Raw genomic sequence first — 19,594 nt, forward strand, 5'->3', positions numbered from 1 at the left:
TTAGGGCATCTGATCACCTTGATCTTGAGGTATATTGGCCAAGAAAAGTGAAGTGTGTCTAATGTGGGAAGCCTGTTCCCTCCCCTGCCTGAAGCTATTCACTGAAGAGACTGGGAAGGGTTTTGGATGGTGAAAACAATCCTGGTAGAATGTGGGTTGAAGCTTTGGGCTCATTCCTACTTGCAGTTTAACCTGATTTCTGATTTGGCTTCGCTCCGTGCTGTTTATCAATTCCAAAAGGTCCTTCATTGTCATTATAAAAATGGATCTTTTCATTATTCCTGTGGAATTGCGCTTTTTTGCAAGATTGTCATCCTCACTTGTTTGCACTTCTTCAAAATGTATGTCAATCATCTGTGCATCATCAGTGATGTAAGCAGGTCCCATCCAGACCCCTGCCATCCTTGGATCACCTGATCCAAGCATGGAAGGGGGGAGGAAGACCCCTTCCATTCTTGGATTGCCCAATCCAAGCTTGGAAGGAGGGAGGGGTACCCCCACAATCCAAGCATGGCAGGGGTCTTTAAAAAAAAAAATTCATGGAAAATTTGATTTATTGATTTTGCAAGTAGTTGCAACATCAGTGAATCAAATTTTCTATGAATTTAATTAAAACAAACAAACAAACAAACAAACAAACATGCACCTATCGGTCGCACAACAAGCACAAAGGAGGCACTGGCAAACAGGGAGGGGAATGGTAGATCTGTCAAAAACTGAGGAGGAATGGTAAACACCCCACTGCCATTTGTCCCTCCCCTCCAGAATGAATAGATTCTGATCTGTCATCTCACTTATTGAACTCGCTTCAGAACTGGTTCTTCTAAAAAGAACTGCATGGAGATTACTCTCAGGAAAAACCGAGTGTTTTTGCCTTTGCCTCACTTTATTACGACTGGATTTGATCACACTGTGACAATAACTGGTTTCAAATGGGAACAAGGATCATTTACACCAATTGGCACTTTGCCCTCTATTTCATAGTGGGAATGAGCCCTTTGTTTTCATGTTAATTTCAAATGCATCAGATTATTTTTCGGGGGGGGGGGGAGGTCTCACTTAACTCAGGATAACTGATCTTGGCGTTTCCCCCCAAGTTTTCCTAAAAGATTCACATTCTCAGCTGTGGGGATTACTGATGTGAGTATACCTGGGATAAACTAGGATAAAACAACATGCCTTGAATGTGTTTCAAATACATTTGCATAATCGACTCCATATTTACAATGCTGACATGTGTGAACAACAGAACTTGCAGAGATGCACAGAGGTGTGGTTCTGATTAGAAAAAAATAGTGTGAACAGCAAAACTGAAATGTGTGAGATTATTTGGATAGATGTGCTAAAAACAACAGCGTTTGAATAATTCCTGGGACTGGGGCTGCTCCTCTCCTATCCCTGGCCTCTTTCAACTGAATCATTCTGCTCATATCATAAAACAGGGATAAAGAATGTGTGGATGTCCAGATGTTGCTGGACTCGAACTGTGGAATCCCTTATCCCTGGCTCTGCTTGCCAGGACTGGCAATAACTGCAGTCTGACAGCATCTGGCAGGCTACATGATCCTGTACATATTTTAAAAAGGATTTTGCGTAGATTTGGTTTTGCTCCCAGCCCAGACTGAAGGGAATTGAGATGCAGGCCATTTGCATCCCTCCAGACTCATTCACAGCTCTGTTTCCTGACAACTTGTTCTTTCTGCTTGTCCAAAATTCTGAGGAAGTGTGAGGGCCATATCGAGATAGCCTGCAACAGCTTTTTTGGTTGTTTCAGGGGGTTGTGGTGTTAGAAAAATATTCTTGTGCCAGCCTCTCAGGTGCTGCTAGTACAGTCAGCCCTCCGTATCCACAGATTCTTTATCCACAGATTCAATCATTCATGGCTTGAAAATATTTTTTAAAACCATAAAGAAATCTTGATTTTGTTATTTCATATAAGGGACTCCATTTTCCCATCCATTGTATTTAATGGGACTCGAACATTCATGGATTTTGGTATTCATGGGGGATTCTGGCACCAAACCTCAGCAGATACCAAGGGCCCACTGTATTTACATACTGAACCTGATCTCTCCCTGAACCTATTTTTGCAATCAGAGCAGTGGCAGCTTCCATATTAGTGGGGCAGGGAATTGGCTTCAGATTTTAACCCAAGTTTTAAAGGATCTATCCAGGTTGTGTAATTCTGTTCCCAACACAGGTTGCACAACCTGGATAGCTTATTTAAAGATGAGATTAAAGCATGGAATAGATTGACTGCCCCACTGAAATTCTGCTTGCAGGCACCAATTATGAAGATTATCACATGAAGTAAAGGACAGAACGCTCCTGTCTTTAACTCATCCTTTTGGTGCAATTAAATGAAGATTATCAGATGCTGTCTGTCCATATCCTTATCTCATTCTTCAGTAGTTCTTATCATGCAATTGTGATAACATTTTCAAATGACATCATGCTTCTCCCATCACTGAAGTGGCATGGCCCTGTCACTATGTATTAATGGACATTCCCGTTAATACGATGGGTGCCACTGACGGGAGAAGGACAGAATAAGCGTGGACGTGATAAGGATGGGGTAAAGACAGTAGTGATCCTTCCTTACCCATTGTGATAATCTCATATATGCATGCAGATTCCAACTATATCAATTTGGATAGCTCATATAAAGCTGAGATTTAAAACATGGAATTGATTGACTGCCCCACAGAAATGCTGCATGCAGACACCAACTATATCATGAAAGGTGGTACCCAGCTGCAGGATTTGTGATAATGCCTTGCAAAAATTCAGAGGGAGTTACCCCAAATCACTTAACAGCTTCTATTCTTTGATTTTGAGAATTTCAGTAAATAGAATCATAGAGTCATAGAGTTGGAAGAGAATACAAGGACCATCCAGTCCAACCCCCTGCCATGAAGGAATTCACAATCAAAGCACCCCTGACAAGTGGCCAAAATACTTACAGGCCAAGAAAAAGTAGGTTTTCTGTTCATTTTGTTTTTAACAAGTGATGAGTTTTCTGAAACCTGGCACCCACTGACCTAAACCAGTTGTCTCACCCAAGGGTTCCTGTATTGTTTGCTTTGAGCCCTGATCCTTCCCAGGGTTTCACAAGGCATTCTTCACTTACCTTTCTGGCCAGGTTTGTAGACAGGCTTATCTGTCTGGGCAAATACAGCTGAAGTTAGGTTTCGTACAGCCACTGCTTTCCTTTTGTAGAAGCTGACAGAGGAGCCTTTGGCAGAAAGATGTATGAATGCTAATGCACTAGAACCAGCTGGGGGGACCTGTGTATAGAGAAAAACACATGTAAGAAACTTAATAGTAAAAAAGGAACCCTATTGCTCATTTCACCTGAAAATGAACACAAACTGGCTTTCATCAGTCAGGTTTACAGGCCTTTTTATTTGTCATTTGATAAGCAGACAACTCTATTTCTGATGGAATCATAGGAAAGCCATGCACCTAATGTTTTAGCATCCTTGAAGAAGCTTGGTGATGTCTGGATTGTTTCCGAATGAGGAAGGACTGAAACTGAGCAAAGGAAGAATAGACATTATCAACAAGGATAGATTCATTCTGGTATATTAATTTTAACATTCCTATTTACTTAAAGGCAGCTAGCAGGAGGGTTGCTAGAACAAAAGGCTAAGCTTTCAGACAGCGTAAAACATTGTGCCAGCATGTGCCAAGAAAACTTGTAAAATAGCCTTTTGCCATTCATCTTATTCCTGGCAAAGGAAATTGGGAGAAATGTGATGGATACGCTAATCCTGCCATTATTTTTCATTTCCTGGTGCAAAGTTCAAATCAAACATCACTGAATCTTTTCCTCATTAAAAATGTAGATAAAATGATTTTGGATTGGTTCTTTTATTCATGAAAAGAGTCAATCTTTAGGTGACTTTTCTGATTTATGTGCAGTTGGCCTCCCCTTGATCTTTTCCTGGGTGTGTGTGTGTCAAAATTTGTGTAGTTAATTCATCACCACCACCACCACCCCACTTCCATAAGAGAAATATGTAAATAGGGGTTTAGGATAATGGGCATCAGAAAAGATAGTGACACTCATCCTTAACAGTAAACCTGGTGCCGAGTGAAAACTGATCTAAATCCAGAGTTAGACTAAGAGTCAACCCATTGAGCATCCTCATTCTTGGTTTACATTTCCCTTTCATTTCTCAAATCTTGTAGAAGAGGTCTCTTCTTTCGTCATCTTCTAAAGTCTGCACTGATTATTATAGTAGTTCTTTTTGTTTGTACACACAAGCTGCTGAACCATTGCATTCAGGGTTCTAACCTTATTTGTGTCACTTTTTGTTTTTGCTTCTCTTTATCCTTAACTGCTTGAATAGTTTCATCTGTCGTCAGCTGAGGATTCGCTTTCTTTTTGGTTACAGATAGTGTCTGTTTCATTCCTTCATGACAGTGTCTGTGGCTCCCAGTCAATTAGGCTTGATACCTTTAAATTGCACAGGGATGATCTTCTGGTTGTACTTTGGCACAATAGTTGATTTAGTGTTCTTTAGTTTTACACTAATTGTTGATATCAGCAGTTCATGGTCTGTGCCACAATCTGCTCATGCGCTTGTTTCAGCAAACAGAATGGATAGTTTTTTGGGCTATGTGGCCATGTTCTAGAATATTTTCTTGGCCACATAGCCCCAAAAACCCACAAAAAACTATGGATGCCAGTCATGAAAGCCTTCGACTTCACAGACAGAAAGGAGCTTTTCTAGCTTCTGCTTCCAATTATGTAGTCTAACTGATTTCTATATTGGCCATCAGGTGATGTCCATTTATACAGTTACTTATTGGATTGATGGAAATAGGTGTTTGCAGTGAACACACTGCTGGTTTCACAAAATTCAGTTAGTTGTTTCCTGCTTCATTTCTTGATCCTAGTCCACATTTTCCTACAATCTTTGATTCTGCTCTGTTTCTTATTTGTGCATTTCCAATTACCTATGATTAATAACAAGTCCAGTTTTTGTGTGTGGTCAGTTTCCTCCTGGACTCCAGCATAGACTCTCAATTTCATCTTCTTCTGCCTCTGTAGCGGGAGCTTAAATTCAGATCATGGTTATATAATGGGTATTTCTTGAAGTCTTGTTGATATTATTCAGTCATATTTTGCATTGTATCCTTGGACTGCTTTTGCTGCATCTCTCTTCACCAATAAGGCCACCACATTTTTTAAAAATAGATTTTCATTTTCTGAGTAAAACATTGTGTAATTACTTAAATGAAAATGTCTCACTCCTGTCTACTTTAGCTTGCTCACCCCAAGTATTGCAATATGTATACATTTGCTTTCTTACTTTATTGTGTCTAGCTTCCCCCAGTTCTTGCTGTCCACACTCCATACTCTGGCACTATCTCTTGCTTCATTTTTGATTGTCTCACCACGGTTTGTCATGGTAAAAGGCATTCAAAGAGGATTTACTATGCCTCCTCCTGTACAGTCCTAACAAGTGTTAGCTATGGTGCCACTGCTGCTGTCTGAGATATCCTCTTTCAATGCCACCTCGCCAGTACTGCTGCTGCCCATTAGCTGTTTGGCATATTGAATCTGGCTCCTCAGCAAAAGCCTGTCTGACATGAGAGAGCCTACCAGCAGCACTGCTTAACATCAGCATGGCCTCTTTCCTCATTGGAGAAGGCAATTCCACCACCACAGAAAGTTAGTGCCATGCTGAGAATAAATGGGTTTTAACTGAATGAGTTTAGTGGGCCTAGTCTAAATGGGACAAATGCACAATTTAGCATGGGTGTGGTAAAAAAAAAACAGCCTTCCATGTGTTGTGTTGTTCAACTGCAGCTCCCATCAGCTCTAGCCAGCATGGTCAACTGTAAGTAATGCTGGGAACTGGAGTGCAACACCTGGAGGGCCACATTTTGTTCACCCCAGTTTAGCCCAAGTGGAATCGAAATAATTTCAAATTATAAATTCTTCTTCCTTCTTTTTTTTTTTTTTACAAGTCCTCCTTTCTCTTCAGGGAAATGTAGGAAGTGCAATATAAGGAAGATGAAAGATTATGTACCGTGAAATTGAAGCAGTGGGAGAAGTGACTGTTTGTCACAGTGCCCTCCCATAAAAGATAGCTTTCCGTGTTGTACTCCAGTGTCACATTCACAGAGACTGTCTCCTCCAGATTCTCGAGGTGCAGGTAGGCCTTATTGGAAATGCTGTTCTCCACCACTGCAGGCACGATCAGGGCATATTGGCTGTGAAGAGAGAAGAGCCCATGTCAGCACTGAAACACATCATGTCAAAACAACCAAGCTAATTAGGACAAACTCTACAGAAATGTAGGGCCTGAACAGACAGGCCAAAATAAAGCTGCTTCGGGTCACTTTGGAGGTATGCTGTTCAAATGCTGCAAGCATCCTAAGAGGCTGGAAGCCGTGCAGCTTTGGTGCACCTTCTGGCCTCTTAAGATGTAGGTGTCATTTAAACAGGATACCTCCAAAGTGACCCGAAGCAGCTTTATTTTGGTCTGTCTGTTCAGGCCCGTAGATATATGTATTTTAAAAATGTACCCTATCTGTTGTTCAGATGGATTAAGAGGGCATGATTTGAGTCAGAATAAGGGCATGTTGATACTTCCTCACTCTGGGTAGACATTAATGACTGAAAGATCTTGCATTTATTTGAATTTTTACCTCTGGTCAAACAGGTCAGAAAGCTCACAATGAGAGAAATAATGTAGAGCAGCATGGCAGGCATCAACACACTCCTGGACTGACACCAGGAATAATCTAGGAGCCAAGTTGTGAATGAACACTTGCTGACACACTGATATAGCAATATAATTTCTACTAAACCTTATGGAGTATCTACCCACTCTACTTCTCTATTTAGTCAGATTCACAATGGGTCAATTCAGTCTGTTCATTCCTTCATAAGATTGTATTACAGACAGTTGTTTGAGTTGGGTGGTACATAGAGTGAGTTGGCAGTCAACTCCATGACAGGAGTTGCAAGAGAACAGAAGAGATTACCAGACGATGACTTGAGCGATTATTTTTGTAAATCTCCTTCTTGGCCTCGCCTATCACCTGTCAACATACAAGTGCTTTCTTGTTTGCTTCTCTGGACTCAGGTCTATCAGGAAGTCATCATGACCAAGCACAAAGACCATTGAAAAAGGCTATGTCACCTACCACCCTTAGCTTCCTCCCCACATACCAAAACAAGCAGTTCTAGGGAAATCTTGTTTGTGTGTTTGTGTGTGTTTGTGTGTGTGTGTGTGTGTGTGTGTGTGTATATACACATCAGCCCTCCATATCCATGGATTCTTTATCCATGGATTCAAGCATCCACAGCTTCGAAACATTACAAAATTATATATGCACATTCCAAAAAAGCAAACCTTGATTTTACCATTTTATATAACGGTCATGATTTTACTTTGTCATTGTATTTAATGGGACTTGAGCACCCATGCATTTTGGTATCCATGGAGGTTCTGGAACAAAACTGCTGTGCATATTGAAGGGGCACTCTGTGTGTGTGCGGGCATGCATGTCTGTTTTTTTAAAAAAAGAACAGATTTCAGCAATGAGTTCCAACAAAGACAATTTCGTTTTCCAAAAAGGTGGAAGAGGCAACAAGGGGGTCAGCTATTTTACATCTGATCCTAACCAACAAGAATGACTTGGTTAATGGGGTGCAAGTGGTGGGATCATTAGGTGAAAGTGGCCATGTTCTCCTGAAGTTTGATATACAGCGGAAAGGAGAAGCCAGGCCTAGTCAGACACGCATTCTAAACTTCAGGAGAGCAGATTTCATTAAACTATGGCGGGATACAGACTGCCCCTTTGGGGTGGCCTGCACCCACCCCTTTCCCCGACAGATCAGGGCCTCAGTGGCCACAGCAGCAGCCCCAGAGGCCCCAATCCGCCACTTTTCCAGGCCTCGGGGAAGCAGCAAAATGCCGCTTCTCCGTGGCCTGGAAAGGGGTGTCCTTGGAGCTTCATGCCCCAGGACACCCCAACAGCGACAGGAAAAAGGGGCCACTCAGGCCCTTTCTCTCTGTATTGCAGGCGTGGCCATTTAAAAGTCGCTCCAGCAATACATGGCCGGAAAGGAGCTCTGTTTTGGAGCTCCTTCTGGCATCGCTGAAAAGGCACCACAAGCGCCCTGCAGTGGTGTCAAGATGTAACAGCTGCGTCATGCCGTTGGGACGCAATGCGGCCGTTGCCTCAAAATGGCGGTGCCCATGTGAACAGGGCGCCGCCATTTTGTACATACTCCATACATACTAGGGTTGTGGGTGTCTAAAAGAGACACCTCCAGGCAACCCTAGTACATACAGAGTACGTACAAAATGGCCCATCTGGACAAGGCCTTAGAGAAGTATTGAGGGTGATCCCGTGGTCAGAAATACTAAAAGATAAGGGAGTTCAGGACGGCTAGGAGTTTCTCAAAAGGGAGATACTGAGTGCACAATTTCTAACAGTTCCAGTGAGAAAGTAACATGGGAGGTGTCTCAAGAAACCAGGATGGATGATTAAGGAACTTTCAACTGAGCTAGGTTTTAAACAGAACATGTATAAGAAATGGAAAAATGGGGAAATTACCAAAGAGGAATTCAAACAAATAGCAAGCACATGTAGGGGTAAAGTCAGAAAAGCTAAAGTGCAGAATGAACCCAGGCTTGCCAGAGAGGTTAAGAACAATAAAAAGGGCTTTTTTGGATATGTCTGCAGCAAAAGGAAGAAGGAGATGGTAGGACCATTGTGTGGAGAACATGGCAAAATGCTAACAGGGGACAGAGAAAAGGCAGAATTACTCAACACCTTCTTAGCCTCAGTGTTCACAGAAAAGGAAAAGGGTGCTCAACCTGAGGATAATGGATCAGAGGACAGAATAGGGTAATTTCAGTACAGAATAAGTAAAGAGATAGTACAGGAATATCTGGTTAATCTAAATGAATATAAGTCTCCAGGACCAGATGAACTACATCCAAGGGTATTAAAAGAACTGGCAAATGTAATATCGGAGACATTGGCAATAATCTTTGAGAACTCCTGGAGAACAAGAGAAGTCCCAGGAGACTGGAGGAGGGCAAACGTTGTCCCCATCTTCAAAAAGGGGGGAAAAGAGGATCCCAACAATTATCGTCCAGTTAGTCTGACATTAATAACAGGAAAGATTCTAGAGCAGATCATTAAACAGAGAGTCTGTGAACATCTAGAAAGCAATGCCATAATCACAAAAAGTCACCATAAGTTTCAGAGAAACAAGTCATGCCAGACAAATCTAATCTCTTTCTTTGATAAAATTACCAGCTTGTTAGATGAAGGGAATGCTGTGGATATAGTATATCTTGATTTCAGTAAGGCCTTTGACAAGGTTTCCCATGACATTCTTGCAAACAAGCTTGTAAAATGTGGGCTAGACAAGGCAACTGTTACATGGATTAGTAATTGGTTGACTGGATGAACCCAAAGGGTGCCCAACAATGGCTCTTTTTCATCCTGGAGAAAAGTGACCAGTGGGGTCCCACAGGGCTCTGTCCTGGGTCCGGTGCTATTCAACATCTTCATCAATGACTTGGATGACAGAATTGGGGGCATACTCATCAAATTTGCAGATGACACCAAATTAGGAGGAATAGAGGACAGGACCAAAATTCAAAATGACCTGAATAGACTAGAAAGCTGGGCCAAAGCTAACAAAATGAAATTCAACACGGAGAAATGTAAGGTACTGCACTTAGGGAGAAAAAATGAAATGCAGATATATAGGATGGCTGACACCTGGCTGAATGAAACTACATGTGAAAGGGATCTAGGAGTCCAAGTAGACCACAAATTGAACATGAGTCAACAGATTGATGTGGCAGCTAAAAAGGGCAATGCAATTTTAGGCTGCATCAATAAAACTATAGTGTCTAGATCAATAGAAGTAATAGTGCCACTATATTCTGCAATATTGTGTCCAGTTCTGGGCACCACAAGTCAAAAAGGGCGCCTGGAGCGTGTCCAAAGGAGGGCAACTAAAACGTTGAAGGGTCTGGAAACCATGCCCTATGAGGAACGACTTCGGGAGCTGGGGATGTTTTGCCTGGAGAAAAGAAGGTTACAAGGTAATATGATAGCCTTGTTTAAATATTTGAAGGGATGTCATATTGAGGAGGGAGCAAGCTTATTTTCTGCTGCTCCAGAGACTAGCACCCGGAGCAATGGATGCAAGCTGCAAGAAAAGATTCCACCTCAACATTAGGAGGAACTTCCTGACAGTAAGGGCTATTCGACAGTGGAACACACTCCATTGGAGAGAGGTATAGTCTGCTTCATTGGAGGTCTTTAAACAGAGGCTGGATGGCCATGCTTTGATTGAGAGTTCCTGCATGGCAGGGGGTTGGACTGGATGGCCCTTGTGGTCTCTTCCAACTCTACAATTCTATTAACTCATTCATGGTAATCTTCAACTCTCCTACCAACTCTACCATCTTAAGAGGTGACCTAGCATTCCTTAACTCATCTCATCTGAGGCAAAAACCTGAAGCTGTTTATCTGATACAGAAACAGTGCTGTTTGGATGTTTGACAGGGTCCTCATAGTGCCATGTTCTTCTACAAGCATCTTGATATTGATCTTGTTAGTTTCAACTTGAAATGCTTTAAAGAAGATTTGGACTGGGAAGGAACAGAGAAGTAGAAAGAGAAAACAAACAAGAGAAGAGTGTTCTTTCGCAGATGAAATACATACACCTGTTAAAAGACAGAGAGTTTGTTGTACCAAGATTACATCAAAGGAAGAAACGTTGAAGCAAATACATGGAATGTACCCCCAGGGAGAAGGCTCTTCCTGGTGCCAAGAACTGTAGTCGGAAAGCAGCAACAATCAGCAGATTGGAAAACCTTGCAGAATGAAAGAGGGGTCACATGAAATATATAATGTGCAACTCCATTCAAAAACAAAATAAAGAAATCAAGTGGTGGTGAGTCAATTTAAGCTGGGAAGACAATTTGCAGAGTGGGTAGCTTTTACCTTATGTTTCCCAGTCAAAATATCCCTGACACCAGATAACTCTTGTGTTACCCTGGCTGCTCCATATAAATTTTGGTATAAATGATAGCCCTTAATGAACCCTAGATGAACTCTAGTAGCCTGTCCGCCATTGCCAGCAAAGCAAGGGGACATGTACACCACCCCAGTGGGGAAATTCCTTCATTAACATTCTAGATAGGAAGTCGCATAAGAGGATTATCCTTAGACCAGGAAGAGTAAATGTCTGCCTTCCCCGAAGCTATCGCCCCCTTCTCGAGTGTGTTGTCCAAGCAGCTTAAAACAATCAGACATACACCTAGATGAAAAGAACGTAATCAAACACCTTTGTTTCAGCCATCAAACATCTTTGCCTCAGGTGAGGTTTCGCCCTATAAAGACTCCAGACTTTGGCTAGTCGGCGCGCCATTCTAAAGGTCTACTTACTCCATGTCAGTCAGACCTCTGCTTTGGCTGCTGGCATTTCTGCTCAAACCCAGGTTGCGGAGCAGACATATCCCACAATCCTGCATCCCATTTGCTTCCCGGAGGAAGTCTACATTCTGGTACGTATCACCACTAGCAAAGCCTGAAACCTCTTTCAAACCTCAACCCTGATTTTCCTGAGTCTTGAATGCATGTGTGTGTGTATGTGCAGCGAATGTGTTTCCCCTATTTCAATAAATTCGATATCTAGTTATTAAAATCCGTCTCAGCTATATTTATTGGAACACCATGGTCTCTTGGTATAAATATCGGGAGGGCAATTTCGTAGGGTTGTCGTAGCCGACCCCCTCTTGCAATAGTTGAGCTAATAACAACAATAATAAAATTCCCCTGAACGGACCCTTGGCTACACAGTAAAGAGTGACTAGAAACAACCCTCCCATTGACAACTCAAAGGGTTTGTCTTCCCTTTTCACTACTTGGCATGTAGGAGAGATTAATTTTGGGTCTGGTTGCACAATGGAATGGAGGAAATAAACCTTCCCCAAAAGTTGTGCTCTCCAAATGAATACTCATATACTCACAGTTTTGACTAAGAAACAACAGTCTGTAGAGACTCACATACTGACTATGCAATGTGCTGTGTAATTTCACCCTAATGGTTTTAATTTTTCCCCCAGTGGCAGCTGGTACCTCCAATGTCAATGGAATGATCAGTCCAGGAGCAATCTAGGGTGCTATATTTATTTTAGGGGCAGTGACCAGCAGTCTGGATAGTTTTTTTTAAGTTTAAAAATCCAGGATAGTCCCATTGACCCCAAAAGGAGACACTTCTCAGAAGGCTAAAAGGATGGTCTTTGCTAAGAAGCCTGACAAAATTCTGCCTGTGAATGCTATTTAAACTTGCTTCAGGGGAAGGACACTGCAAATCAAAGTTGCAAGCTTTCATTTTGTTTGTAAGTCATTTTGGATGTCCTCACTCAGAAATTTCTACAGCTTTGAACTGAAGGGGAACATGACCCAATATGATGCTGCATCAAGGAAAGCAAACAATATTTTAGCCTGGATTAATAAAACCATAGTTTCCAAGACAAGAAAAGTAATGCTCCCACTGTATCTGCCCTAGTCAGATCTTGAGTACTGTGTTCAGTTCTGGGCACCCCATTTTAGGAAGGACAGAAACAATTTGGAGTGGGTTCACAGAAGGACAACAAGGATGATAAGAGGTATGGAGAACAAAACATACAAGGAAGAGTTTAGAGTTGGGTCTCAAGGACTGTCACAGAAAGGAGTGGGTAGGCCTGTTCTGCAATGTCCCAGAGAAAAGGACCAGATCTAATGCTCTGAAGTTACAGGAGAGTAAATTTTGATTGAACATTAGAAGGAAATCCCAATTGCCTAGAGAAGTGATGGGGGGGGGAGTCTAATTCTTTTAACATCTTCAAAAAGATGCTAGACAGCTATCCACTGGAAAAGCTCTAGTTCAGTGATTCCCAAACTTTGGTCCTCCAGATGTTTTGGACTTCATCTCCCTGAATTCCTAATTATTGTTCAAACCAGTTAGGGCCTCTGGAGGTTGAAGTCCAAAACATCTGGAGGACCAAAGTTTGGAAAACAGACCTGGAGATTCACCATAAGGGAGGGTTGGACTCAGTGACCTATGGGTCCCTTTCCAACTCAATGATTCTGTCAATGTATCAAGTATCCCCCTTCTCAAAGAAGCTTTGAACAGCATTCATAGGCCAAAACACATCATACTTCTTAGCCAATAAAGATCATCCTTTTAGCATCTTGAGACACACCTTTTTCTATTGATTTTACTTGATTCCCAAACTTTGGTCCTCTTTCCATCTAACCCAGTCATTCCCAAACTTTGGTCTTCCAGCTCCTAGAAGCCCCAGCCAGCTTGGCCATCAGTCAGGAATTCTGTAAACTGATGTCCAAAACATCTGGATGACCTAAGTTTGGGAACCACTGATCTAACCAATATCAGTTCCACTAGGCACTGTTGCATGTTTCTGTGACTTAAGATAGGGAACTACAGTTCTTTGTCCCCAGAGAGGAAGACCACCAGGTCCAAGTCCTTCCAAAGTTGTGTCTATCCAGCAACACATTCTTTCCACCGTCTACCCTCACCAGCTTATGCAACCTGAAAGACAAGCAGTAGCCCCATGTACTGTAGCAAAGGGGCAGAGGAACTACTTCCAGCAGCAAGAAGCAATCCTTAACTGCAGGGCAGGGAAAAGAAGCAATGCTGTACTGCCCACAGTACAATGTTCGGGCCAACTACATTTTCATTGATAACCAGTAAACACAAAGGCCTGTTACAGACTGCCAAAATAAAGCTGCTTCGGGTCTCTTTGGAGGTATACTATTTAAATGATGCACGCAGACTAAGAAGCCAGAAGCTGTGCCAAAGCTGCACTCCAGTGCTTAGGAATGGAGTGTGGCTTTGGCTCGACCTCCGGACTCTTAGGACCCATGCATCATTTAAATAGCATACCTCCAAAGAGACCCGAAGCAGCTTTATTTTGGCAGTCTGTAACAGGCCAAAGTGTCCCCTAAAGGGATGGTCCAATCTGAGTAGCCACATCTGTCCTACACCAGTGAAATTCTACATATTTTGACCAAGGCCCCTGGGATATAGCCTCCCTATCAAAGAAGTTAGATAGGGCCCTTTTCTCCCAGTGATGGATGGGTGGGCGCATTGTTCAGATATGACAGCAGTTTCTTTTCTTTTCTGTTAGTGACTGAAGTTCTATTTAAATCTACCTGTAGCCCAGAACACTAAAATAATATTATTAACCTTGGGATAAAGGCCTATAAGTTTCTGCTAGTATGCATGCCAAATTCTAGGTGTTGAGTTTTATATGATCTTGGAATAATGTCAGAGACAGACATGGAACAGAAACAGACATGGATTACCATGGAGTTCTGGTCCTTTGACTTTTAAGCACCATTCTATACAAACTGGGATCCTGACCAGACATTTGTGAACTTCCTTTCAACGAATAGGAGAAGGGGAGTAGAGTTACATGTACAGTACTAAATATGATGCCTCTCAACCTTCATGCTTTCACTGTGGAGGTCTGAAGGTCTTACAACTCGCATTCTAGGGATGCTTGGCTTATTGCTTTCAGAGTATGTTCAGTGACCCTCTGTTACGACAGTATACACAATTTCCAAAGGTTTGAAACTCATTTCTTTGCAAATAGAGATGTTGAGAGTGGGTCAAGAGTGCACAATCTAGGCGTGGTAGGTCATTGCTGTTGCATTTTGTCTCTTTCACAACAGCTAGTCTCCAGGTTTGATCTACTTGCTGAAAGCACGGTGGACTAGCATAACACAAGTTACCTTTATTTCCTTGTACAATCTTGGTAGTGTATTTGGCTACAATCCTAAACACACAGCTGCTTGGGTAAGCTCTACCAAAATCACTAGGATGTTCTTGAGTAAACATGGTTAAGATTGGGTCTCATGTCCATTTTAGTCCCATTTTCCTACTTGCTGTTAACTGAACAGATCCCTTCATTCTTTCTACACCATCTCTCCATCCTGCTTTTAAAATGTGACTTTGTTTTTATATTATTGTTCACCTGTTTAATTTGTTGCCCAAGATTGACATCAGACTGGTGGTAACATCTGCTCTGCTCCCTCTGAGTTCTGCTTCACAGTTTAAATTGTTTGCTCCTGCTCAAGTAATTGGCAAATTAAACAATTCATATTGTTATATTGTTTGTTCCTTTGAACCTCCCTGGGTGGATACTAAGATATTTCTTTTCTTTGTAGCGATGACATTGCAGGTCTCCAAACTGAACCCTAACTATAACCTAAACCCTAGTTCCAACTAGGGCTGCTGCCACACTGCAGAATTAATGCAGTTTGACACCACTTTAACTGCCATGGCTGCATTTTATGGAATCCTGGGGTCTGTAGTTTGTTATGGCACCAGAGCTCTCTGAGAGAGAAGGCTAAATAGCTCACAAAACTACAAATCCTAGAATGCGATAGCATTGAGCCATGGCAGTTAAAGTGGTGTCAAACTGCATTAATTCTGCAGTGTAGATGCAATGAAAACAGATTCACTGAACCTATGGAGTTCACATAAGTGCTGACTGACTAGATTGCCATTGATTAAATAGGCCTACTCTGGTTGGGTCAAATGAGCTCACATTTCCAGCCTAAGTTGACTTACAAGCAAGTTCCTCTAATTGTCTTATAAAAGTAAGAGTAAAGGAATTCCACACTAAGAAAGATGTCGAGTCATGTCCGAGAGCCAGCGTTGTCAGAGACTACTCTATGATCATGTGGCCAACATGATGCACAGAATGCTGTTTACCTTCCCACTGGAGTGGTATCTATTTATCTACTTGCATTCGCATGCTTTCAAACTGCTAGATTGGCAGAAGCTGGGACTAGTATTGGGAGCTCACCCCACCATGCGGCATCTGGACCTTGAAATGCCAACCTGCCAATCTTGTAATACAGTGTCTTATATAGGAGTTTCCTTTCCGGGCTACTTTTTCCAATAACTTAATTCTGCAGTGCTGTCCCTGTTTAGCAGAGGCTCCTTCACTAAACCTAATACAGCAATATCTTTTTTAAATGATGACATCTGTGGCAGGAATCAAGAGATGCTTGCTTATGTGTGCAAATGTTTTTAACCCTACCATATAATGTTGTTCTTATTGCTTTCCTTGTGTTGAGTTTTTAGATTGCATGCTCCTCAGGGCAGAGGTTTCTTGTACTCTCTGACACAACCATGCAGACTTTTGGGCACTACATAAAACAAAAAAAGGCTAAATCCATTCCCAATCTGAGCAGAGCTGCTGAATCAATGTGTTTTTACAAAAGGGTTGGCTTACCATTCAGCAACTGATTCAATACAGCTAGTCCATCTGGAATAAGCACTTGAGATTTAGGTCTTCATTTATAACAAAAATGATTTTTATTTATTTACCAACTTTATTTATATGTTATCTTTCTCCCAGGCTGGGATCCAAGCCAGTTTATAACAAAGGTTGGGTGGTTGTTTTTATAAAAATGCAATTGTTTTGTATTATAAGCATACAAACACCCTTGGACACTTTAGCGACAAAGTAGGAAGATGAAAACATACCATATATACTCGACTATAAGTTGACCTCATGCATAAATCGAGGGCATGTTTTGGGGCCAAAATTATGGATTTTGCCATGACTCGTGGACAAGTCAAGGGTAAAACATAGGGGCATATAGCAATGGATTTAAAGGATGTAGCAAAGCAAAACAATGTCAAAGAACTTGCAAAATTCCAGCAAACATAACTCTTTGTGCTTACTCTTAAGGCTGGATAAATGAGAGAATAGAGAGGGTCAGTGCTTCCAGGACAGATTATACTCCTGCTTTTCACCAGGAGATGGTTCCTTCTTTTAAATAAGAATTAAAATACAGTACTTATATTGACCCGTGGATAAGTTGACTCAGGTTTTTTGGGTCCATTTTTAACCTAAATTTCTAGACTTATACCTGAGTATATACAGTGTTAACCTTCCATAAGTCTACCCATTGAATTAGTTATTTTCCTTGTGTTGTGTTTTTAGATTGCATACTCCTTAGAGACAAGCTTTCTTGGACTCTCAGACATACCATAAATTCATGTGTGAGCAATTAAGGACTCACACCTTGAGCCACCAGATCCTTTATCACACAAACATCTTCCCATAAAGGCACCAATAGGTTTTGAGCTATTGTCACTACTAGGCTTTTGAACCCCAAGCAAGCAAATACACATACATAAATGTGATTACTTACGGCGGTGGAGGCTGCGCAGTACTTAGATGCAAAAGGAAGAACCCAAGGAAAATCCAGAAGCCCATCTTGGCTGTGGTGTGGGAAAAGTGAAGGAAGAGAAGGAGTTCCCTTTCTTTTATGCTGCTCATAACCACTTGCTCCTCCTTTTCCTCTTCCACCTGCTCTTTCTTTAAAACCCAGGGGCTGGAGTCAGGAAGAAGATTTGCATACTACCATGCTTTTCCTGACTCTCTAGGTTCCTCTGCTGCTGCTCCTTGCATTGGGTTCTGAAGATTCCTGCATTGCTTTCTCTCCTACATACGTCATACTTATATATCTGCCTTCTTTGCCAAAAGATTTCTCAACAGCTGAGCACTCCAGTGACTCACCTGTCCAACTTTTGTTTGGCTGATGTTTGAGACAAGCACAGCAGAAAAGCCAAGTTACATAAAACATGGTGTGCCTCCTTTCCTGGAGGACAATTAAGACAGAAGATAATTCCACAAGGGATTAAAGGAAAACCGATCCAAAGGCCCTGTTATATTTTAATCAACTTTCCCACCCTTCGGAGTACAATGCCTTTTCCAGTCTAGGCAGCTTGTGTTACTCTAACATCGTGAGGTTAGAGAGGTAAACCATTTCTTATAATGCCTCTGAGCCAGGATTTGTGAAAGTCATATGGTGACCTTGCCCTCATCCACTCATAGCTATAACAATGTCTTATTTATAAGGCACTCAAAATTGCTAGGCCTTGCAGAAGAATTAGAAATAACATGGGCCTTGCCTCCAGGCATGCTGTCTAAAGATAAAAGGCAGCCTTAAAAATGGCTAGGCTTTCTAGAAGAATTTAAAAACCTGAAAACAGAAAGCCTTTGCCTGCAGGCACATGTTATGAAGTAACAGGAAGCAAAATATAAGAGACAATGGCCTGTTACAGACTGCCAAAATAAAGCTGCTTGGGGTCTCTTTGGAGGTATGCTGTTTAAATGATGCATGCACCCTAAGAATCTGGAAGCTGCATCAAAGCTGCACTCCAGTGCTTAGGAATGGAGTGTGGCTTTGGCGTGACCTCTGGACTCTTAAGACCCATGCGTCATTTAAATAGCATACCTCCAAAGAGACCCGAAGCAGCTTTATTTTGGCAGTCTGTAACAGGCCAATATTTCGTTCCAGAAAACCAGAAAATCCTCTTGCACACCTTGGATAATAGCTGGATTTATGTGAGGAGAGCTCAAGAGAAAGAGCATGGAGATGTGGTCTGGATGTTAGATTACAACTCTGGAGACTGGGATGCTATTACTTGCTCAGCCATGAAACCTGCTTGGTAATCGTGAGTGAGTCACATGCTCTCAGCCTCAAGGGAAAACAATGGCAATGCTCCTCTGAACAAAGTTTGCCAGGTAAACCCCATGATAAGGACCCTTTAGGATCACCTTAAGCTGGAAATGACTTGAAGGCAAACAACACACACACAAACATGTAAAACTTAAACATGTGAAACTCAGTTCTGACTATGGGGCAAATTAGATTTTGTTGTTTCATATCCATCATGGTAGAAAGCTTCTAGTGCTGCTAAAGGCTGTGGTGGTTGTGAAAGAGTAGTGTCTCCTGTCCTCCCACCATTGCTCTGACACTCTAGGCCAGTGGTTCCAAAACTTTGGTCCTCCAAGTGTTTTGGAGCTCATATCCCAGATGGCCCAACCAACATGGCCTACATGCAAGAACTCTGGGAGTTGAAGCCCACAATAGTTGAAGGACCAAAGTTTTGAAACAACCCTCTAGGCATATGCAAAATTATTCTTAAATGGATTAATGTCCGGGATGGAGAAAAATTAAGAGCTACCAGGTTCACCTCACATTTCAGGTGAGCTCAGAAGTCATATTTCTGAGTCAAGAATGACAAGTTTCAACATTATCAACGATGCTTTGTGTCCAAAATGACAAAACTATTTCCTCCTCCTAGGTGGTGTCCCATAACCTCTCCTACTAGGTGAAGTATGAGCACCTCCCTAACAGCTCTTTGGAAAGCTGAGAGTCATGATGGCACACATCTTCTTGGGGGGGGGGGGGGGAATGTAATGCACAGATATAGGATGGGGACACCTGGCTTGACAACGGTACATGTGAAAGGGATCTAGGAATCCTAGTAGACCACAAGTTGCACAGGAGTCAACATTGTGATGCAGCAGCTAAAAAAGCCAATACAATTCTAGACTGCATCAATAGGACCATAGTGTATAGATTGGGGGACGTAATTGTAACATTCTATTCTGCTTTGGTCAGACTTAACGTAGAGTATTCTGTCCAGTTCTGAGCACCACAGTTCAAAAATGATGTTGAAAAGCTGAAGTGTCAACAGAGGAGGGCAACAAAA

The 19,594-nt window shown here is 42.0% G+C and overlaps 1 protein-coding gene across 1 annotated transcript in view; it reads right to left on the minus strand.

Annotated features, from left to right (window-relative positions):
- The window catches only part of LOC121922337 (ovostatin-like), a 58,844-nt gene extending 41,522 nt beyond the window's left edge, over window positions 1–17,322 (minus strand). Inside the window, exons 1-3 of the mRNA XM_042451632.1 lie at window positions 17,242–17,322; window positions 6,045–6,228; window positions 3,131–3,287 (exon numbers count right to left, since the gene is read on the minus strand). Of these exons, the coding sequence (XP_042307566.1) occupies window positions 3,131–3,287; window positions 6,045–6,228; window positions 17,242–17,306 (406 nt within the window). The 5' untranslated portion in view covers window positions 17,307–17,322. The remainder of the gene's footprint in view (window positions 1–3,130; window positions 3,288–6,044; window positions 6,229–17,241) is intronic.
- Window positions 17,323–19,594: the final 2,272 nt, after the last annotated feature.

Source organism: Sceloporus undulatus, chromosome 2 (genome assembly GCF_019175285.1).
Source record: "Sceloporus undulatus isolate JIND9_A2432 ecotype Alabama chromosome 2, SceUnd_v1.1, whole genome shotgun sequence".
Lineage (NCBI taxonomy): Eukaryota > Metazoa > Chordata > Lepidosauria > Squamata > Phrynosomatidae > Sceloporus > Sceloporus undulatus.